Raw genomic sequence first — 22,664 nt, forward strand, 5'->3', positions numbered from 1 at the left:
GGACAATGAACGTCCAGTACAGAAATGACGCTAGTTGGCAGAACCGATTAATGTTGGTCAAACAAGTCACGTAAGTTGAGTTCAACTGTTCCATATTGATAATGTTGACAGTTTAAAGTTAATAGTTAACATTAAGGGATAATGAGTGGAAGGAGTCGGTCGCATCTTTGGTTATAATTTTCACTTAATGCCCCTACGAGCTTAATGCTAATATTTGATGCTAATGTTTATTGAGAAGGCCATCCGTAAAACTATACAAAAAACCCCCATACTTTTAATGAAGTTTTATGACGTCAATTCACTTGACAGTATTTTCTGAAGAGAGAGAGAAAAAATAAATAAAAAGAGAGCAACTTCGAAGTGAACAAGCGTCACGGGATGGCTCGTGTTCACTGTAAATAGTAACAGGCACATAATTAGCAGTCGTACGAGCCTGGTTGTTTATTATTAGTCGACTCAAAACAACGTGGAGTTCTTGGCTAATGAACCCCCCACCAACATTCCTTACTTACTTCATTATTCTTGCTTCCAATTTTATTTGGTTCACTCTTTTGGTTTTCATGCTTTGCGGCTACAGCAGCTCCTGTAAAATTCGCTTTACTGAAAACTTGGGGGGGTAGAACAGTTCATAAATAAAAGCAAGATGTTTTGGTGTCAAGAAGAGCGCCAGGATCGCAAAGTCGATACAAAGTTAATTTATATAACATGCTTGACAATCCGTTTTCATTATCCCTCACGAATTCACCTGGTTTCTGCTGCCCTCTTGTGGCAATGACGGAGATTCCACTGAACACGACTGTCGTTTTTTTTTTTTTTTTTTTTAATATGACAGTCATAACATACGACACCATACCGACAGTTACAGCTATTGGTATTATTATTTTTACTATATGATCTGTGTGTGTTTATCCACATTGCTTAATTATTACTATAATTTTTAAGTATCCGAGAAACGTACGAATTTGTGATACGTCACTACCGTATGAACGGTAGTGCAGTAGTTGTAAACTGGGGGCGCAATTTCATCCATAGTGACGTCATAATGCAAGTGGTATCATTGTTTATATTTGAAATGCATATATTACTAATATAATTAATGTATAAAATAATGTATGATTATCTAAAATATATAACAATGAATTTTATGACAGATTTATGTAAAAGTCCATTTTGGCAAAAAAAAAAAAAATCCATATGAATAGAGTATGCATCTTAAGTCTATAATATGCATAAAATGAAACAATATATCAGTGACTAAACACACAAAGATTTTTAAAGAAAATACTGTTTAATTAAAAATCTTAATGGCTTGGGCATGAAAACATGGCAACACAACGAACGCTGAAGATAATTAAAAAGACAATAAATAAATCATATTTACATATGACGACAAAGCAGCGACAAATATTTTAGTAGGCGAGTTGTCAAAAAAAGGCGAGTTAAATTTTTTCTTTTTTTTTCTTTAAAGCGTACATATATTTAAGCGTCCATTTTAAACAGGACGTTTCCTGCCTTGTAAATGAAGCTTGTTGGAGCTGGCCAATCGAACGACAGAAAGCGAGGAGTGGGCGTGTCTTTCTTTAAAGAGACAGGTGCGTCAAAGTGTCAAGACGTGGAGCTCATCATCAATCATGCAAGGTCCCTCGAGTGGAGCTCCCAAATAAAAATGTACCACCTTCAAAAGTCCTCCTTTAAGGCCTTAAACATGTGACATATCATAACCTTATGTCAATGTGCTACCACATTTTGTTACATCAGTCCCAAGACAACAATTCTTTAGTACTAGCATTTCAAAGTATTGGAGTGTTAATCTCTTTTCATATTAATACCATCCGTGACTACTGGAGAAAGAAAAGTCTTCCAAAATGGCGAGCAAACCTGCCAAAAGGCACATTTACAGAACGTGATCCATCCGCCCAAACGCTCATCGGGGGGACTTGGAATGTGTTTGCGAGCGGGTAATAAAGCGTCTCTGTTGCTTTGTTGGAGCTTTTTTTTTTTTTTTTTTTTTAAGTCGGAAACGGTTCAAAGTTGCGAGAAACTTGAGGCGCGTGCGGAACGCCTGCGTGGCTTTAGCGCTTCAAACGTCAAACTCGTCACAGAACTGAGTCGACGGGTGGAACTAGGGATGGGCAAACAGGACATAAAAGTGCATGTGATGCCATCTTTGCTGCCTCAATGGGCTGCATAAGAATGTCGTGGAAGCAACTGCTGCCTAACTGGCTGAAAGAACAACAAGAATGCAAAAGTGAAGTCAATGCTATTGTTGGGCGCCTAAACGGGCTGCGGAACACCCAAAAGATTGTAAACCTGGACGTGATATCGTTGACGCTTAAATGGGCTACGGAGAAAATTATAAGGGGGGTTATAAGTCATTGACGTGCTATGGTTGTTGCGTAAATGGGTTGCAGAAAAAATAGAAATGATGCAAAAGTGAAGCCGATACTATTGTTGATGCCTAAAATGGGCTGTGGAAAAAACAAACAGGCAGTAAACATGCTGTCGTTGCCACCGAACAGGCTGAAGAACAAATAGAAAAGTCAACATGACACTTTTGTTTCTGCGTGCCTAAATGGGCTGCGGAAACATGCTAAAAAAAAATAATAATAAAAATGCTACGATTTAGCTCCAAATGCCCATCCCTGTGTAGAACCACAGTCAACCTGCACGAATTCATCATTATTATTATTATTAGGAAACGTGGCCACACAATAGTACGACACAAGCGGCTAGCAGCTAGCGTTGGCGTCACATTGAGTCAAAATGGTCCCTTCGAGTGTTTAACGGCGTACGCTTTAACTCTTTGACCGCCAAAAACGTATAATAACGATGAGTAAAATCACGACGTATGCCGCCATAAACGTAAAATTACGTCAACTATGTGTTTTGTTTTGTTTTTTTTCTTCTTAAATCAAACAAAATTGAAATGCTGCCTGGTCAATGTGTTGTGGAATCAAAAACACCCACTAACTATGGCCAGCAGATGGCAGCATTGTATCTCTTTTCAATGGGCTGCCGGCGTATAGAATTACAATGAAACATAACGGAATCTGATGAAATAGAAAGTTTTCAAGGATGACGTGAACGATCAAAGCCTTTTGTCACATTAAATCTTCACAGAGCATCACTAAACACAAAAAAAGTCACTGTTGTGGAGAAAATGTTTCACAAAATTTTCGCTCAACGTCACTCAAATGACCAATTTTCAAATGGTGATTACTAAAGAACAAAATAAGGTAGAAATAAACTTTTTTTTTTTTTCTAATGAAAGAATGGAACGTGATCTTTCATTTGTGACCTACCATGTTTATGTAGTAAAAGTTCACAATATTCCGTTTACCTCGAAAGATGAGTTAAAATGCTCAAAATCAGCTGGCACTGTCTAGGTTGTTTTTTGGATAACGTGTGGCAGTCAAAGAGTTAACGAACATTTGAAGGCTTTCGGGGGGGTTTCCGTGGAGGAAATTAAGCATGAAAAGGTTCGCGGGCGACCGATGGCACGAGGCGGACGGAGGGGGGGGATGGGCCGCGACGGGGGACTTATGTGGCGATGTGCGCGGCCGACGGCACGGACACAAACTCTCGGAGGATGTTCTTGGCCGTCTCCAGGTTGTTCCTGGCGATCAACAGCGCCTTCTGGATGTCCTGGATGGAATAGCCCTGCGACATCAGGCACTCGATTTCGCCGCTCAGCGCCACGCCGGCCGAGGGCGGCGGCGGCGGCGGAGGCGTGTGCGAGGAGGAAGGCCGGGGCGGCGGCTGCTCCGGCGAGGCCGAGGGAGGCTCGCGGTGCGGCGGCGGCCGAACCCGCCGGTCCGAGTTGGCGCGGCGCGGGAGGGGCTTGGGCGGCCGCTCGGGGTCCAGGCCAGCTGCGTACAAACCTGCGTTGGCAATAAATAAATAAATAAATTACGTGCCACTGCCATACTTCATTTAGCTTTGCTGAGTGTCACGTTTAATATTGTTGCAGCCTAAACGGGCTTCACAATGTAAAACTGAATGTGATGCTATAGCTGGTGCATAATTAGGCTGTGGAAAAACATTTAAAAGGGTATTAAAACTGAAGGTGACGGCATTATTGCCGCCTCAACGGGTTGCAGAACAAGTAAAAGTGAATGTAATACTATCGCTGGTGGCTAAATCGGGCTGCAGAAGGAAAAAATAAATAAATCGGGCAATAAAACTGAAGTGATGCTATAAATGGCTCCAAAAAGGACTGAAGAACAAATAGAAACGGGTAATAAAACTGAACGTCAGCAGTGACGCCTCAACAGGATGCAGAATAATCAGAAACAGGAAGTAAAAGCGAATGCTATACAAACATTGACGCTTATACAGAGCGGGAACAAACGAGGTAAAACTGAATGTGTATTGTGGACAGCTGAACAGGCTGCAGGAAAAAGCTTAATTTAAAACCACTACCACTACTACTACGACTCATTGGGATGCGTAACAAATAGAAACAGGAGGTAAATGAATGCGATGCCATCATTGCCGTCTAAACAGGCAGCGGGAAAAATAGAAAAAGGACATAAAAGTCAATGTGTTGACACCCTTGCCGCCTAAACGGGCAGCGGAAAAAATAGAAAAAGGGGGTAAATGAATGTGATGCTATCATTGCCGCCGTCTGAACGGCCAGCGGGGGGGAAAAAAAAACGAAGGACAAAAGTGAATGTGGTGACATCCTTGCCGCCTAAACGTGCAGCGGAAAAAATAGAAACAGGAAGTAAAAGTCAATTTGATGCCACCGTTGCCGTCGGTGATATGAGGAACACACACAAACGGGAAGTGAATGCGATGCCGTTGATGGCGTCACGTACTGGCTTCTACGGCTCCGTCGATGCTCAGCGTACTGAAGGCTTTGGAGGGGCCGTTGACGTCCGCCAGAACCCGCCTGGCGGGCGCCGGGGGGGCCATCGGGCGAGGGCAGTCGTACTCGTACGAGTCCTCCAAGGAGCCGTCCGTGGGCTTGGCCTGGTAGACCGCCGAGGAGGAGTGCGGAGGACGCTCTGAAACAAACACAAGAATGCAAATAAAAGACTACGTTGACTTGACTTCTTCTTTTCCAGCACCAGAGAACGCCGGTGATGCTGCGTGGTGAGGTACCGTGATCGACGGCGTCCGACGATGCGGCCTGGGCCTGGATGTTGCACATGGCCTCGTACACCTGAGGGTCCGCAGAGTCCACGTCTACGCCGTCGCCGCTGGAAGCGCAGGTCAGCAACAAAATGGGTTTTTAAATATTTAGTCGTCATATCCACTCAATTCAACTCATGTTCAACCTTTAGTGGATTAACGAAATGTAAAAAAAATAAAATTAATTATGGGGCAATTATTCAACTGAATAATTGATAGGATAATCAATTTTAAAAAGATTGAAAGCGCTATATAAATAAAGATGACTTGACTTGAAGGCCACCATGTGGCTAAAAGGTGTACTGCATAATAAATACAAAATATCAGTAAAATGACCCTTCCTCTAACCAAGGCTTTAGCGCCAACTTGTGGCTAAAAAAAAAAAAAAAAAAAAAAAAAGTGCTTTTTGTATGCAGTCGAATCAAACGAACATGACGTCAAAGGACTAATCACCCGAGGTCGTTGTGGTGGTTTGCCTGGCTGGGAGGTGGCGGTGGCACCAAGGAGCCGGTGATGATCCACGGGGCGCCCGATGCCGGCAAGGAAGTGGGACTCATGTACTCGTTCTCCTCGCAGTCGGTGGGCAACTTCTCCCTGCTGGACACGGCCGACGTTGGCAGCGACCTGAACGCACGCAAATCCAAAAAACTCAGTTTGCCCTCGGTTACAGCGGACAAGGAAGAGGAAAAAAAAAAAAAAAAACGGCATACCTGGCAGCAAGGCAGTAGATGGCGTTGGTGGCCGCCTGTGTTTTGCTTGCCTCGGCGCCGCCGCTTTGAGGCGTGGCGGGCAGGGCGGCGGCGGCAGCGGGCGCCTTGCAGACGGGCCGCGGCACCATGTAGTTGGCGGCCCATGCGGGCGTGTCGGGAGTGGAGGGCAGGGGTCTCCTCTGGAGCCGCGAGTCGGGCGCCGCCAGGAGGGGGCGCTCCGGGGGAGGCGGCGGCGGGAGCTCTCGCAGCGCCGGGGGCAGTGGGAGGGGCTTGTCCCTGTGTGTGGCCACCATCTGGGGTGGCAGAAGAATTCCGGGCAAAGCTAATGAGTGCTTGCAGCAGTCCAAATGTTATTTTTTGTCCTCGTTTCGGAGACTTAAACGAGACCTTAGCGCAGGCTCCTTGGACCAGCTGGCTGTGTGAGTTTGTGGGTCTCTGCTGAAGGAGGTCCAGCCGGGGCGGCACCGGAGGCAGCTGGGACACTGGAGATGCCGGACGCTCCACCTACACAAACACATTCCATATCAAGTGTGCTTACAGCATACAGGGCTCCTCTGCAAATAGCAAAAATACCCCCCACGAAAAGTTTATAAATACCTGTAGATGCCACAACATGGCAGCGAAGTACTACTTTTGTCTAATTGAAGCTCTTCAACTTACCTCAACATAGTTATGAGACCCCAAAATGATACAAGATGATGGAAACTAATACTTTGGTCTGAGTGAAGTTCCCTAGCTTAAAAACAATTTATTGCCCAAATATCACAAGATGGTGGCAAAGTACTACTTTTGCCTAAAACAAAGCTCCTCACATTACTGTGACATCCCTTGCCCCCCCCCCCCCCCCCCCCCCAAAAAAAGCTTCAGCTTAGTTCAACATAGTTCCTTGGGCCCAAGATGGCAGCACAGCACTACATTTATTGATTTGTAATTCCAATCCAATGAAGCCCCTGAGCACAACAGTTTGCCGACCCCTGCAGTGAAAATGCCGCCCCCTTAACTCATTCAGTGCCATTGACGGCTATACACGTCAAAGATCCATTTTTACTGGGCTGGCAGTGAATGAGTTAATGGTTATAAAAAATAACCACTTGACAGCGCTGATTTTTGTTTAAAAAAAATATATATATATGTCAAAGTATGTGTACTCTTACACCCCCTTGTGGCCGTTTTACAGGAAATATAAATTAGAAGCAGAAAACTTCATGCAATTTTATGATAAAATACTATATTGGGATATGTCTTCATTTAAAATGATCTGTTATTGTTTTATGGAGGAAATTTATTTTTAAAAAATCTAATTTTTTAAATAATTAACTGATTAAAATTAAAGAAGGATGAGCGAGTGTGCAGTGGATCAAAAAATGTTCAAGATGTGCTCATAAATGTAGAAAGAATTAACACACAACAGGTGTTCTTCAAAAAAAAATGTTGAAAAAGCCTTTTTGATTAGATGATTAATCGAAATTCTAAGACGTGATTAACTCATTCAGTGCCATTGACGGCTATACACGTCAAAGATCCATTTTTTAGTGGGCTGGCAGTGAATGAGTTAATGTGGCAGCGTGGACTGTGAGGGTACCTTGCTGCAGGCCAGCCTGCTCATGACGAGGTTCTGGTCCTCCAGACGCTCGTCGTCGTCCTCGTCGTTGGCGGCCGCCTCGGCCCGGCCGGCTCCTGCCTGGAAGCCGGCGAAAGCCCCCCCGCTGGCTTTCGGGTGGAAGGGGTCCACCACGATGGGCTCGGTACCCTTAATCTCGCACCGGCAGAAGGGGCAGCCCTGACCTTCGGAATCCTGTCATCACACACAGACGCGTGACACGTTTGTGGGTGGGGCGTCGGTTTTCAGTAGGCGGCGTCTCTCACCTGCCAGGCGGTCAGACAGGAAGTGCACATGAGGTGTCGGCACGGCTCGATCTTGACGTCCTTGTCGTTCTCAGCGCAGATCTTGCACAGCTGGAACGTGGAGCCCATCTCGCAGTACAACTCGTACTGCTCCTAAAAAAACAAAAACAACGCACGTTGGGCACCGTGAGTGGCATGCGCGTGCGTGAGAGTCGCCCGCGTTGGGGACAGGCACCAACCTGGGTAACCTTGATGTGGTCTTGTGGGGAAGGTTCACACAGGCCTGTGAGGTCTGGGTTCTGTGCACGGCCATCTGGGAATAGGTAGCTGCAGAATACACACGCCAACGCCAATCATCCCAAACGGCACTTTTAGCTTGACTTTCAAATGTATTTTCTAACTTTCTCCATTGAAATGAATGGAAATACGATTAATCCTTTACAGCAGGGGTGGCGAGATCCGGTCCTCGAGGGCCGCAGTCCTGCAGGTTTTGGATATTTCCCTTCTTCAACACAGCTGATTCATGATCAGCTCATCAGCAAGCTCTGCAGAAACCTGATAACGAGCCTGTTAATTGGAATCAGCTGCACTTTGAGTAGGGAAATCTATAAAACCTGCAGGACTCCGGCCCTCGAGGACCGGATCTCGCCACCCCTGCTTTACAGCCTTCCCAAAATTGCCAACAAAAATCGTATTTCTTAGTAAGAAAGATAACACGAGAGTATTGTACTACAAAATAATGTGCAATAATTGTGCTGCTCCTTCTGCCATGTGTGGCTTAGCCACCAGGGGCAGTATACTATTAACTAAATACATGAAGAAGAAGCTCAGCAGACTTCTGCTTCATTCGAGGAAGGTGGGACAAATCCACTGATCTGAATGTGTGACTGGATAGCCAATAGGCTAATAATATTGGGGTCTAAGGAACTGAGCGATAAAAGAAAGTCTTCAAAGCAGCACATACCATCCACTTATTATTATTATTATTATTATTTTAACTTGTTAAAAAATGGCGACCACCCCAGCACAAAGGGCCTTATACTAACTGCCTACGAGCTGGATAAGTCTCATTTGTACGTATACACTGTGGTTTATACAGTAGTCTGCTCGCGAGGTGGGAGGAGCAAGATGGCCGCCCTGTGACTTCAACGGCTTGCACTGGCGTGTACGGGCTATCGGCTATCCCGTCATATATACAGGTCAGTGTCCGATCTCAAAACATGCAAAGAGAATGTAAACAACAAAGATGGCCGATGATGATAAATTGTTTGTTGCTCTGGTTAACACTGTCGAAATCACGTTGGGTTACGTAAAGTTACTTTTTTCGAATAACTAAGTCAATGTGTTATTCAATCTGTTATTTTGGGGCTCAGTGTGAAAAAAGGCTGATATGCAGGATTGTCTGTGATAATTTAGATGCTGCAGTTTTACAATTGTGCCTCTTAAGTACGTACGAATGTGGAATATTAGCGGGCTGATGGTCAGCGTGGTTGTTACAGTGAAGCGGAGAAAAAAAAAAAAAAAAGGCGGAAAAATCCCCAGCTTTAGCAGCGGACGTAAAAGGGGCTACTTGTTCTCCACACTTGCGGTTTACCGCCAGCTCGTTTGTTGACACATTTCGTGCCGAATTAGGTCAAATGGAAAAGGCCGGCGTTCGGCTAATTACTTGACTCCCATTCGGTGCTTAGCGCCCATGGTCCGATTTGATGTCTTTTTGACTTTGCACAATGACAACGACCGTGTCAAATCAAGCAGCCCGACTCACAATCCCTCTCTGTAGCCGTCGATGAGCGCTTGGAACAGAGGCTTGTTGTGAGGGATGGTCTGCAGGATGTTGCCGTCCGCCGTCACGTAGCCGATGGCCCACTGGCCCAGACGCGTGCAGCTCAGCCTGAAGATGTAGCTGAGGAAGCAAACGGGATCGAACGCGCGTCGTGTTTGTCAAATTTCACGACAACGTCGTATATGGATAGTCAAGTTCTCACCTGCCGGGCTTGTGGATGAACCTGTGCAGACGAGCCTTGACCTCGTCATAGGTCAGGAAGGCCATGTAGCCCGGGTGCGTGACCGCTAGACTGTTCCAGTTCCTCAACAGAGACGACCACGGCTACACACAAACATGCACGTCAACGGAAAAAAAAAAAAAATGAGGCAACATCAAGATGGACGCACACAACACTGTGGAGCGTCCTCTCAGCCGGGCACCCGGGAATCTAATTGCCATTATAGATGGCATCTCCACGTCGCGCAAATCTTCGATAATATTGCACAGTGTTCACAAAATGTGGCATTCTGAAAAATCACTCTGACGTCACCATGACAACCGCTCGAGGTGCGCGTTGCTAAGTGCAGTGTGAAAAAGCCTCAAGAAAGATGCGAAACAAAGTAGCATCCATTATAAATAAATAAAATCGAGAAAAAAAAGGGATTTATCGCTGTTCCAAAGTAAAAAAAAAGAAAAAAAAGGACAAAGTACGGCATTGTAAATCAGTCAAATGTTCTGCCTGTAATTCATATCTTTTATCATGAATCAGTTATCTGCATTTTATTCTGCCAAATATGGGAATCGACCTCCAAAATTCCTATCGTCTTCCCGTCTGACCTGGAAGAGCCTGGTGAAGATGTCGAACTCAAAGACGGAGATGTAGTCGTTGCAGGTCAGATCGATGGTGGACTTGAGCGCCATGGCCTCCAGGCCCGAGCTGATGGGGTGGAACTCGTGCAGCGCCTGGCGGAACGTCCTCCACGGCACGATGGTCCTGCGCCGCAAGACACGGTCAGTCGCAGGCGTTGGCCAGGCGGGACACGTGCTGCGTTTTTTTTTTTTTTTTTGTGTGTGTTATGTGACGCAAAACTCACTTGTCCCCGAAGGAGCGCCTCCAGAACTCGGCGGCGTCGGCTTTGGTGATGCGGAAGTTGTCGCCCTGGAACAGGCCGTTGGGGAAGATGGCTTTGAGCTCGGCGAGCATGTGACTGAAGATGAGCGACAGCTTGGTGAGGTTTCGCCTGAAAAGGGGGGAGGGCAAGACGGGACACCGGCTTGATGGCGCGTTGTGGACTCTTTCAAAAACAAACCGAGGTCGGCGTATAGGGCAACGATAGAAATCACATGACCTGGTTGAGGAGGAAGGACAGACTTTCGCTCTGTAATCACGTTGAGGACAAAGAGGGAAGTGGATGTGTTCATCTGAGATCTTGATCCCAGATTGGCTGCTCGCTGCATTGCGACACTCTCATGGAAAACTTGACGTCATCACGTGTTTTGCTTTTTATGTTGATTTTATATCCAAATGTCACTCAAAGCGCAATAATGTTCCTGAATCAGACCCTATTGCAACAAATAATTTGCCGGTAATATTGAGATTTTTTATTTTTTTTTACAGTGAACAGCATATATATGGATGTAATTTATCTGTGAAATCTTCTAATTATTTAAAAAAAAAATGCCCAAAATTGATTAACTTTTTTATACGTTACATCTTGCCACTTTTGGAACAAATTAATTAAACTTAATTTCCATTATTTGCTCTGTGAACAAATATATGAGTAACTATTCAGAAAGGTGTAATAAACTGTCAGCCGTGCTAAAACTGGAATATGCAAATAAATATCTGACGAGTGCACTTCAGGCACCTTTTTTTTCTTTTTTTTTTTTTCTTCTCTCAATACTTAGCCGTAATTTGCATGTTCATGAGAGAGCTTTTGTTACTCAGTCACCACTGGGTTCGTTTGGCTTACTTCAAACGTGGTCATAGGCTAACCGAGGGCAATGCAGTTAATCGAAATTCAATTACAGTTTCAATTATTACACTGCACAATTACAAAATGAGCATAAACGTTTAATATATATATATATATATATATATATATATATATATATATATATATATATATATATATATATATATATATATATATATATATATATATATACTAATTTTGAGTTGTTTAAATGTACACATTTGCACCTTTTAATTTTATTTTAAAATAACAAATTTAATACATTTTGTTTTAGCCAAAAGGAACTTGCATAATTAGTAGAGATTACCAATTATTAATAGTCAAGGATGCCAAGAAACGATATTTGGAGCCGAAAACATTGGCATCAAATTTTGAAAAAAAAAACAAAAACAAAACTCCAGCTTTTAAATTTGTGAAATTTTTTAAGAATGGATTCGTTAATTATTGGCATTAAAGAAAATCTTTGTCAATAGACCTCTTTGTTTAAAAAAAAAAAAAAAAAAGTTCAAATTTTATTTGTCTTAATATTTTTTAAAACTTTTTCTTGTTTTGTACCAATAAATAAATAATCGTCCTATTCATAATTTCAATTATGACCAACATAATCTTGATTAATATTTTCTACATAATCAAGCATCCCTAGGCTAACCTTGAAAAAGTTTTTGGAACAAATGGAGCAGAAATGTAAAAAGATTGTTACTTTATGACAAAATGGACGTAAACAACTCTCACCTGGGCTGCGAGTTCTCCTCGTACATCCTCTCCTTGGCCTCCTTAAACAGGCTCATGGTCTGCTTGGTCTTGTTGGTCAGGTTGTCCATGACCACGCGGAAGTATTCGTTCTCGCCCAGCATGTCCATGCGGCTCTCGTAGCGCGACAGGATGGTGCGCAGGTGCTGGTAGGTGTCGGGCAGCAGGTCCAGGATGTACGGCGGGCTGTTCTTCAGCGCCACCTTGGGGTTCTGGCACAAGCGCACCACCTGGACGGGACGGACAACTTCACTTATAACAAAAAAAAAACTGAAAGCAAACAGTCCGCTAGCTTAATGCTAACTCGCATTGCGAAACATCATAGGCGGGCTAACACAACTAGCTTCAACGTTGCGGTAGTTATAGCAACGTGTGGACAGACAATAATACTCACAGGCAACTCTTCTTTGTGTATTAGATATGTTTCCATTATATTCCCCCCCCTAGTGGCCAAGGTATTAAACATGTAGAAACGTCTTAATTTTTCACATTAATTCTGTGCATGTATGTTTTTTTTTAAACAATACTCGAGAGTGCTATTTTTCTTATTAGAAACACATTATAAAAATTCATAAATCAAGGTATTTATTAGGTTTTGCAACAATTTGCGAGTCAAATGAGCAGCTTGTTGTCAAAGCTCCCTAATCCATCACATGCTTTCTTCATATGAATCGTGATCTGCGGCGTTTCAAAAGTAGGTCGTCTGCTCATTAAAAGTGTCGCCAACGCTTTCAATTAGTTTCACCTTATTATACGGTCCAGTGGGAAATAAATGTAAATACGGCCATTTTCAACGGTCAAAACTGCGCGCCCTTGCAAGTCGATTACAATTTTTAATCGTAACCTAATTGCAACATAATCGCACTTTATATCTGTTCTAAATGTACAGTAATATATTTAGCAAGTTTTTCATATTCCTATTAACATAAAGACAGACAAATATGGTTTCCAAATACAAATTGGCATGTATCTTTTTATTCAGTGATAGTCATTTTATAGTAAGTAATTATAAAGTAGGGATAGACCGATTATCGGCGCCAATATTCAGCATTTTGAGAAATATCGGCATCGGCCATTTTGAAAAATCATATGGCCGACGTTATAGATCCATTAAAAAAAAAAAAAAAACTTTATTTGGTGGAGAAAACAAGTGTTTTTATTTAACTTCTGAAAACATGCTACTGCCCCTGTGAGATCCCGGAACTTGTTAGATTTTTAAAAAGATGTCTATTGACTAAGATTTAAAAAAATATATAAAAAAATAAAAACCTCCCAATATTTTACTAACCCTAAAAGTTGCAGCTGGAGTTTGTATTTTTGCCAAATTTTGAAGCTAATATTTTCCCTTTTTAGTGAAAATGAATATCGGCTCCAAATATCGGTTATCGGCATCCTTGATTACTAATAATCGGCCCCGAAAAAAACATTAGTCTATCTCTATTATAGTTATTTATTTGAAGTTAAAAAGATATACTAAAGAACACTAGTGAGTAATCGTGAGAATAGGAGTGAAAAATTGAATCACATTTGTGTTGAGGTCATTTTCTGCCACGAGGTGTCATTAGTGTTTCATGTTGGACCTTGGTGATGTCAACCCCCCCATTTTGGTAATAGAAAATCACAAATAGTCACCACTCCCCAAAAATAAACATTTGTATCACATCTATTACTGATAAATGATATTATACTAACTCATTTGTACAAAATAAAACAACGAACGTTTTACAAAAATAATTTAATAACTTGTGCTTTTAAATAAATGAATCCTGGTACAAAGAATGAATAATACAAAAGTGGTATTGAACATCTCTGCTCACTGAGCTTAACATTAACCAGATGTGTCGACAATTGTCGTGACAAAGGTTTGAGTTTTCGTTTGATTTTGAAATTCTCCAGAAGGAAGATTTTTATTTTTTTCCGTTTGATTTGGGTTTGTTTACAACCTCATCAAAACTATTTTTTGATGCGACCATGCGAAGTTTTATTGAATTAAAACTGGTGAACAGTGGCAGACAATTTGGGAGATGATCGGGTTCGTTGGCTTCATCACTAGTCACGTTTGAAAATCGTTAAGAGGGAAGTGACAGTTTAAATTAAGCCGAGGCCAATGTTTAAACCCCGACAAGAAACGATGGTTAGTTACCTTATCCATGAGCTTCCAGCATTTCTCCACCATTTTCTTGTCCACCACGGCGGGCTGGTGGGGCTGCAGGGGCTGCTGGTGGGGCTGAAAGGCGTCCTTCATCAAGCCGATGAGACCCGCGCCCCTCCTCGGATTTCCGGCCATTAATTCGCTCGGTGACCGGGGGTGGAGGGGGGTGAGCCCGCTTGACAGCCTCGGGATGAATCCTCAATCTTGACTCCCTTGTTCGACTCTATCCGTACCACGACGCTCAACCGGCAAGCTCGCGGGAGAAGGGGGGAAAAAAAAGAACACAAAGAAAGGGGAAGAAAAAAGGCGCAGTGTAAACGATGCGATCGCGACGCTGCTAGCTCGCGAGCTACATTGGAGTGGGGGGGAGAAAAAGCCTCTCGGCGTTCCGAACTCGCACATAAACGCGCGCTGTCGGCCGCTTCGCGACGACGTGAGCCGTCGAGTCGAAGCCGCCCCGCGGTGCCAGCCGAGCTAATAATAAACTGGCGGCTGTGATAATCGGCCGCGCGGGGCGATCAACAAGCAGGTTGAGACCCAGGAGCAGTTTGCAGCCGACGAGAAGTCAGCCAGCCAGCAAAGCCCGACCAGACGCGGATATCCGGTTGACACCTCCAAAATAAAATAAAAAAAAAAAACTTGTCACGTAGAAAGACACAACAATATCACCGCTTTTCATTTTACGTCATGTTTTATTACATTTTAATAATGTAATTTTGAGGTGAAAACAAACCAAATTACTTTAAAAAAAAAAAGAAAAAAAAAGACTTACTGCATTAGTAAGCTGTAAGAAGAGGAGGGAAATTTACTCACACTCTACTTACATGTTTAAAAAAACAAACAAAACAAAAAACACTCCTAAAGTAAAAGTACTCCTTAATGAAAAATGAAAAGTAAACAAGAGTAATGCAAATATGACGTTTGGAGGTTATAAATAGTCACGTTTGTATGACTTCAAATGAATCACTATTTTAACACAAAACTGTTTATATCAAACAGAGATAAGCAGGAGTGTTACTGTATTAAAAGTTACATATATAAAAGAACAGACATGAAAAGGCAGAACTGGTTGTAAAGTTGAATGAACATTCGGAATGCGAAAGTCAATGTTTGAACAGAGGTTTTCTGTGAGGGTAAAAAGACAAATTTAACGAGCCAAACTTTGTTCTTTGGTTCCTTTTATTTAAAAGAGGTCTGCTGTCATGTTAAACCAGCAAAACCACACTCAACTGTAGTTCCTCAAACAAAATATGTCAGTGAAATGGTAAATTGTCAATTGACAGCATTTGCATCAGAGCTGAATTTGAACAATATTCTCTAAATAGGAGCTCCAGTGAAGCTGGCAGCAATATTGAGCAGCTGAGCTCCCAGCTCGGCGTGCCGCCCGCCAGGGAGGAACTCGGCCGACAGTTCCCTGAACGTGCTGCAAACTCTGCGCTCGCCGACGTCTTTCCGGAGAACGCCGTGCTTCCAGCGATGCCGCGCCTCTCCGTACAACACCACCAAAGATCTGCGCGGCAGCCGCACGGCTACGTTGACTTCCCCCGGGAGTCCAAGCTGCGGGAGACCCTGCTCCAGCGACATGGTCAGCGTAGTGTCCGACAGCATGTTGACGGTGACCAGGCGCTCCCCCCACAGCCAGCTGTCGTCCAGGTGAGGGTCAATGGCGGAGCCTCGCTGTGGGTGGTAGTCCAGATTGCATTGCTCCACAGGCTGGAAGCCCGCCAGACTTTCCTCTTCTTGCATTCGCAGCACTAGTTTTTTACTCAACGCAGGAAGTCCGCTGAAATTGGCGGGACGCGCTCTCTTTTTCTTGAAGTTCACTTTTGGGCCGAAGTCCTGTCATAACATAAATGCAATTATTACAATTATCCGATCAGGAATGTTTGACACCATCTGACTGTACCTGTTTCTTTCGACCAGATTGAGACAGATTCCAGACATCCTTGTCCATGCTGCTGATTAGCTCCTTTTCCTCCTCCTCAGATAGGAAGTTTTCCCACAGGAGCACTCCGGGAAAGGGAAACGAGGCCGGTTCGCCATCTTTGCGAAAGGCGAGCTTTGTCTCGGGGTTGTACAAGAAAAGATGCACAGCCTATAGAGAAATAGTTGCTGGAAATTGTATTCATAATGTTTATAGAACTTGACTAATGTTATTTATTTGCAATTTTGACTGGTTCGGTCAAAACTGTTCATTTTACTCAAACAAAATTAGAGAAACTGATTATTTTTGCAGTGTATTGTTCTTTATGCGTTATATCCACGATCCGTAACACCCACGTGTTTTGAAACAAATAATGTAATACTAGTCAAAAATTATATTACGCAGCTCTGTATATATCTGTAATAATACAGACAAGCAGTGCAACACGCATTCGGACCAACACGACGTCATCCAGACTGTTCCGCGAGGGCACCCGTAGTTCTCAATCTACGGCTAAATCGTACGCATGAGACGACAAGAATAACGTTAATGAAAAAAAATTTCTACGATAACAATTTACCTTCTCGTCTGGAAAGTAACTCTCTTTTGACTTCTCACACAGAAGACAGCGCCTGATACCTTTGCAAGCACAGGAAGCAACACGACCCGGAACCATCATAGTACCTGCATCTTCTTCTATTGAACGCTAGATACGCGCCGTCTAAAACAAAGGTGCCTACTGCCATCTAGCGAATCATTTAGATAGTGTGGCTGATAAATGTCGCTATTTTTTTTTTAAATAAGTACTGTTGACAAACTGTTTACGATGCATATTTATCTTCATAACAGTATATTTAATATTACTTTTAAGATGCGTAAAAAGCCAATTTCGTTGTTTAGTTTAGCTGATAAGACAAAATTTTCACACACAAAAAAAAAAAAAAAAAAAAGTACTTCCTTTTAACCCACGCCCACCGGAAATACGTCGTTCGTAACCCGGGAAAGTTTCTGTTGTGCTGTGGTGTCCGTGAGTAGCTGTAAGTTCATTTTAAAGCTTGTTTTATAGTTTTTAATTCTCAACATAAATCTAGGCAGAATGGGACTCATCTTGAACAATTGACGAATTATTATTACGAAGAGTTATAATCTAAAATGGTGGAGGGAAGCTCATACTACTGTTATCGATAATGTCCCGTGGTAGTAAAATGGCTAGTTTTCCCCTCTAAAGGGTCTATTTTTAGGCAAATGTCGAGTGTAAGGGAAAACTGATTGCTTTTGTATCACTAGGATCACTTTTAAGTACTAACTGTGGGCGTTTTTGCATGGGAGAGAGACTAAACAAAGCTAAAAAATAAAATAAAAATGACCAAAAAAATAAAGGGAGAACATAGCTGTTTTATTCAGTTTTATTATTTTTTTTATATATGTTTACATATACTAAATCTTTGGAATAATTCTAATGTGTACAAGTACATCAGTAGCCATAGTACATCTTTACGAGGTTCAGAAGTAAAAGTGTTTAACTGAACACAATCAACCAAAGATATAAAACATCTCTTTAACTTATGATATCATTCTAGGTGGGTCAAATTGGCTGTAGTATTTGGGTGTGGTTATGGCTCGTTCATCATGCCACCAACCAGGAGTCTGTTCTTTGTTCAATTTGACCTCATCTTTTAAAGGTTTCCATGCTTTTTCTTCAGAGAAACAATGGCGACGATAACAGAGAAGATTCTACTGGAGAAAGGCTCTCCAAAAACTACAAAACTGGAAGAGATCAAGACATTAAAGTAAGCATGTTGTGATTTATTTACAGCCCCCCCCCCTCTACCAAATCTAACTTTTGAGCTTCTTTGTAGTCTCTCCAAGCTCAGACTGAAGTCTTCAGACTTGCCGGTCAGTCTGCTGTCCCGTCTTCGGTCCCTGGAGCGATGGGATCTGTCCGGGAACTTACTGCAAGAGTTGCCCAAAAACTTGGAGCTACCCGAACTGCGCTTCCTGGACCTCAGCGACAACCAAATGGAGGACGTCACATCTATGGCGTCTCTCCCCAGCCTGGAGGAGGTCAAAATGGAGGACAACATTTATATTACTGTAAGGGGAAACATAGTTGTGTTGGAATATAAATTCATATTTTACTCAACTATTACGACACTTTCTATCATTCTAGTAATATTATCTTCCACAGGTAAGTGACAATTACAAGCTAATAACGCTGCTGCCCAAATTACGGTGTTACAATGGCAAAGACATCACCAGCAACGCCAACCACCTGCGCTTCGTGTTCACGGAGAACCTGAGAGCCAGGGTATGGTCTTGTTGATTGATTGGTTTGGTTTGTTGACTTGATTGTGTGACCCCAGTTCAAGAAGCCCACTGACAAGCTGTCTCTTAGATGATTGCCCTGTGGGAGAGGAGCTACAGCCTCCCAGATTCCGCCACGGCGGACAAAATGGCTGCTCTGGAGGACGACTTTGTTAACGCGGCACGGAAGCAGGTGAAATATGGACCCAGTTCGGTTAGCGACTTCACAAAATGGAAGGTAACGGCAAATATTGGATGTTACATGTTTTTTAATATGCACTGTCCTTCCTTCATAATACTGCGTTTGATGCACATTTTTTATTATTATTAAAATGGCTAATTTGGCCCTATTTGGACATTTTCACTTGGAGTGTAGTCACTTTTGTTGCTAGCAGTTTGAGACGTTAATGTGATGTAATGTTGAGGTATTTTGAGCGGAGTCAAATAAATCGGAATTACTTTTACGATGATATGTTGAGTTGAGTTAAATTTCTCAATTTAGTGTGCTGAGGTCAGTCGTTTACTTTTTATGTTTATTTGATGCTGGGGTTTTTTTCTGTTCTTTTTTTTCTTTGTGGAAAATACCGAGTTATGGGGAGCAATATGAAAAATGGTAAGGCAAATGTGTTGCAGTTTGTATTCTTAGAAATATGGAATTGATTCCTGCGCTATGTAGTAACTAGTCATCAGAGGGCGCTCTAGTACTTGTGCATCATCTTATCTGTCTTGGCAGGATTTTATTGCTGTGCCATGAAAACATGCAAAAAGTAGTTGTAAGGGTGGCCTAAATAATGGATTCATTAACACCTTTTTTCATGTTTTTTTTATTTTTTTTTAATTTATTTTTTTTACTGTGTGTCTGTTAGGTTGAAATCTTGGCCAGGGAGTATTTGCGCTCCCTCACGGAACCAAAGGAGGACGTATCAGACACAACCAATGTAAGACAAAACGACAGCAATCACTAGTACTATGATAATGCCAGTGACTTAATAAAAAATAGCTAGCGCAGCAGTTAGTGAATCAGCCTTGTCATTCACGCTCCGCGCTTTTCATCCAGGAGGTCTTGACCCCTGCGAAAAGGAAACAAACTCTGCCGTTGACAAACAGCAGCTTGCGATTGACTCCTCGTAAAAAGGCGCGAGTCGATCCCGCTGCCGAGGACGGCCCCGGTAAATTGAGGCTCTGCCCGAAAAGACGGGCCACCGCCGACGCGGTTCTCGCCGGTCCCGCCACAAAGCCTCATTTTCCCTTGACGCCTACGCGACGAGTCCCCGCCAAGAAAGACGGCGTCGGCGAGGACTTGACACCGCCGAGAATTGCGGCGGCGAACGGAGCGATGAGTGGACCGAAGGAGGCGACGAGTGATGACGTGACGCAGGTACACAAGCACAAGAATCGCTTGTGTTTGTTTTGGGTATTTTTTTTTTTAAGTTTCAGTTATTGTCAAGTTGCTCAATATCGGTCCATGTCGCCTGTCGCGCAGCCACTGTGTCTGCAGCCTCTTCACGTACTGCAGTGTCACAGCAAGCAGGACAACGCTGAAGACTTCTCCACTCAGCTTTGGGCTTGCGCCTTCCAGCCTCAGCCTGACTACGCTGGTACTTTACTTGGACGAAAGACTCTCACTTGTCCGACTTGGTTTGAGCTGTGGCGATGACATTACCATGTGTGTGCGTTTTTTTTTTTCTACACAGAAAGTCGCTTGGTTGCGACTTGCGGCGGAGACTCTTTGTGCGTGATCGACTGTGAGACCGGCATGGTGATGAAGAAGTATAAAGTGACGGGAGAGGTTTGTCTTCACCTGCTTACAATTGATCACTGTCTTTAATGAACTTGGCCCAAGAGGGAGTTTTCGATTTTTTATTTATTTTTTTATTATTTTTTTTTTTGTGTGTGTGCACAAATTCCAGGCTGCTGTTTTAAAAACTAAATATTTGTATTATGGGTCGGTATGTGTTTCATTATTAGAGTTTGCTGTTTTTGATAGAATAAAATAACATAAATAAATGTATAAATAAAATAAATCAAAAGTATATTAAATTCACTCCACTGCCCAACAAAATTCCAGCAAAAAAAAATAAAATCTGAATAGAATAAATAATTGCAACATTTATTTTAAAATGGCTTGTTTCACATTTAGTAATGTCCAACAAAAAATATCTGTTTTCCTTTATTTTTGTAAAATATTAAAATGAAATGTTTTTAAAAACTAAAATATTTTTAATAACTGTTCACTTATTTTTTGTATTCATATAATATTCTATAAAATAGTTTTACTTTGAAGTATGAGCCATTTGTATAAAAATAGTATTTATTAATGTGTTTATTTTTTGATGTTCATGTTACTATTTAATGAAAAGCATGTGGTGCCAATTTTTATTTTTTTTTTACATTTTGTTAATTATAACTAAGAAATTATTAGAAACTAACAATTTGGAAAGACATGGACGTCAACAATATAAGAACATTTATAGAAATTTTATTTGCTTTTATTCAAATTTTTGTTAATGGTATAGACACAATCAAAATCTGTCATGTAAAGTTTAGTCTGGATCCAATCCAGATTAAATAATGAAATTCAACAAGGAATATGTTCTGTTTGTAATTTCTATGCAGCAATTCTGAAAATAAAATCCATTTAATCTGCTCCAACCTACAAAAATACTCCTAATGTATATGACTATAAAATGTGTTCTTTGTCATTTCAGGAGTTCTTCTCTCTGGCCTGGTCCACGGTGCTGATGTCTCGAGGGGGCGGAGCCGCAGCGCAGCCCTGCAGCATCCTGGCGGCGGGCGGAAAGCGAGGCCTGGTCAAGCTGATCCACCCTCGCTGCAACCTTGCCTACGGCGAGTTCCGGGCCAGCCGCAGGGCGCTGTCGGTCCTTCGCTTCAGCCATCGCCAGGGCAACTTCCTCTTTAGTAAGCCGTCGCTGTCACCGCAAGAAAATAAAAAAAACAAAAAAAAAACACCGTTTGATAAGAAGCAGGTTTCAAGGGCATCTTTTTCACTTTTGTCTTGTAGCGGGCTGTTACGACAACAAGATCGTGCTGTGGGACATTGGCGGGCTAGACAGCAAGTACAGTTATAAAGTTGTGTGAGTCAGCTTTTTTTTTTTTTTTTTTAAAGAACTACATTTTCCTCAAAATGTCCGATTACACCAATAGCATACAGTATATTGTTGATATGAAATCATGTGATGAGAAGCTCTTCTTTTTTTTTTTTGTCATGCGCGTCACCCGCAGGCAGCTGCTGGCGTTGGAGAGCAGCTCCACGCCGCTGCACCTCTGCCTGCCGCCCAGCGGGCCCGACACGAAGCTCCTGGCGGCGTGCGAGGACGGCCTGCACTGCTACGACGCGCGGCTCGCGCCCAGCGGTGCCACCAAGAGGTTAGTGTGAAAACTTTTAAACTCCCTCAAGCTGTCAGGCCCAAAACGTCACGAGCGCCGACTTGGTTTTTCCAAAGGTCGAAAGAAGTGGAGGTCACCTTCCCCGTTTACGAGAAGGAAGACAAAGACCTGGACTACCACACCGTGGATGGCGTCAGTTTCCTCACCGATGACATCGTTGGTAAGCAGACACTCGTGAGCCAAATTGGACCTTATCAGTTTGATAAGTATTGATCAAGCTAATGTCGTTGTGGTGGTGGTCAGCCTCCAAGAATTTCATGCACGACCGCATCTATTTATGGAGCTGGAGCCGCACGCGATCTCAGCGGCCCAACAAGAGAGGCTGCGTGCGCGCCGTCGTGCTGGCCGAGCTGCGCTGGGCCTGCACGGAGGTTCCTTACCTGGCGCTCAACACCTGTCCCGGTAAGCGCCGCGCCCCTCTGCCTCATGTTTACTAGCCGACATTGCAATGTGCAACACTTTGGATGCGATGGTTGTTTTAAAGTGCTTTACAAATAAAGTTGAGTATCAACCCAAAACGTTTTTTTAACTTTGAAAAATCTGCTGAAAAAAAATCTGATATTGTTTACAGTAATATGGATAACTTTATTGCTTGTCTTCGTTAAAAATACACTGCAAGAGGACCTTGAAAAAAAAGTTGCACGTTACATCTGCAATATAGAAGGGAAAAGAAAGCAATTACCTGTACTTTATT

The 22,664-nt window shown here is 42.7% G+C and overlaps 3 protein-coding genes and 1 long non-coding RNA gene across 7 annotated transcripts in view; 1 reads left to right on the forward strand and 3 right to left on the reverse strand.

Moving 5' to 3' along the window:
- lrwd1 (leucine-rich repeats and WD repeat domain containing 1) overlaps window positions 1-22,664 on the forward strand; it is a 23,643-nt gene continuing 979 nt past the window's right edge. The window contains exons 1-20 of one of the 2 annotated variants that reach the window (XM_077504067.1): window positions 1-70; window positions 5,070-5,216; window positions 8,791-8,890; window positions 10,340-10,467; window positions 10,563-10,685; window positions 15,660-15,987; window positions 16,881-16,990; window positions 17,962-18,048; window positions 18,118-18,352; window positions 18,447-18,566; window positions 18,654-18,800; window positions 19,429-19,500; window positions 19,620-19,940; window positions 20,046-20,160; window positions 20,257-20,351; window positions 21,271-21,481; window positions 21,585-21,657; window positions 21,806-21,949; window positions 22,027-22,130; window positions 22,214-22,372. In XM_077504067.1, the coding sequence (XP_077360193.1) occupies window positions 17,969-18,048; window positions 18,118-18,352; window positions 18,447-18,566; window positions 18,654-18,800; window positions 19,429-19,500; window positions 19,620-19,940; window positions 20,046-20,160; window positions 20,257-20,351; window positions 21,271-21,481; window positions 21,585-21,657; window positions 21,806-21,949; window positions 22,027-22,130; window positions 22,214-22,372 (1,876 nt within the window). In that variant the 5' untranslated portion in view covers window positions 1-70; window positions 5,070-5,216; window positions 8,791-8,890; ... (3 more) ...; window positions 16,881-16,990; window positions 17,962-17,968. Of the gene's footprint in view, window positions 71-5,069; window positions 5,217-8,790; window positions 8,891-10,339; window positions 10,468-10,562; window positions 10,686-15,659; window positions 15,988-16,880; window positions 16,991-17,246; window positions 17,296-17,961; window positions 18,049-18,117; window positions 18,353-18,446; window positions 18,567-18,653; window positions 18,801-19,428; window positions 19,501-19,619; window positions 19,941-20,045; window positions 20,161-20,256; window positions 20,352-21,270; window positions 21,482-21,584; window positions 21,658-21,805; window positions 21,950-22,026; window positions 22,131-22,213; window positions 22,373-22,664 lie in introns of those variants that run through there. The other variant, XM_077504068.1, reaches the window with a different exon arrangement.
- On the reverse strand, window positions 1,268-14,916 carry LOC144005760 (E3 ubiquitin-protein ligase CBL-like). Its single transcript, XM_077504064.1, has 15 exons — window positions 14,326-14,916; window positions 12,165-12,412; window positions 10,551-10,697; window positions 10,294-10,450; window positions 9,677-9,798; window positions 9,457-9,594; window positions 7,931-8,018; window positions 7,713-7,844; window positions 7,429-7,641; window positions 6,234-6,350; window positions 5,847-6,139; window positions 5,590-5,760; window positions 5,107-5,204; window positions 4,821-5,009; window positions 1,268-3,881 (listed from the first exon to the last, which is right to left on the reverse strand). The coding sequence occupies exons 1-15, from the start codon at window positions 14,467-14,469 to the stop codon at window positions 3,541-3,543; spliced, it is 2,598 nt and encodes an 865-aa protein (XP_077360190.1). The 5' UTR covers window positions 14,470-14,916; the 3' UTR covers window positions 1,268-3,540.
- On the reverse strand, window positions 15,496-17,010 carry alkbh4 (alkB homolog 4, lysine demthylase). Of its 3 annotated transcripts, none has more exons than XM_077504082.1 (3): window positions 16,839-17,010; window positions 16,241-16,399; window positions 15,496-16,173 (listed from the first exon to the last, which is right to left on the reverse strand). In XM_077504082.1, exons 1-3 carry the CDS (start codon window positions 16,935-16,937, stop codon window positions 15,652-15,654), a joined length of 780 nt encoding a protein of 259 aa, XP_077360208.1. In that variant the 5' UTR covers window positions 16,938-17,010; the 3' UTR covers window positions 15,496-15,651. The 3 variants fall into 3 exon arrangements, with proteins under 3 accessions (XP_077360208.1, XP_077360207.1, XP_077360209.1); XM_077504081.1 differs by having other exon boundaries at window positions 16,241-16,429; window positions 16,839-17,000; XM_077504083.1 differs by having other exon boundaries at window positions 16,241-16,446; window positions 16,839-16,976.
- Window positions 21,025-22,664, reverse strand: part of LOC144005770 (uncharacterized) — a 3,527-nt gene continuing 1,887 nt past the window's right edge. Inside the window, exon 2 of the long non-coding RNA XR_013279646.1 lies at window positions 21,025-21,492. This is a non-coding gene — a long non-coding RNA (uncharacterized LOC144005770). The remainder of the gene's footprint in view (window positions 21,493-22,664) is intronic.

Source organism: Festucalex cinctus, chromosome 18 (assembly GCF_051991245.1).
Source record: "Festucalex cinctus isolate MCC-2025b chromosome 18, RoL_Fcin_1.0, whole genome shotgun sequence".
Taxonomy (NCBI): domain Eukaryota; kingdom Metazoa; phylum Chordata; class Actinopteri; order Syngnathiformes; family Syngnathidae; genus Festucalex; species Festucalex cinctus.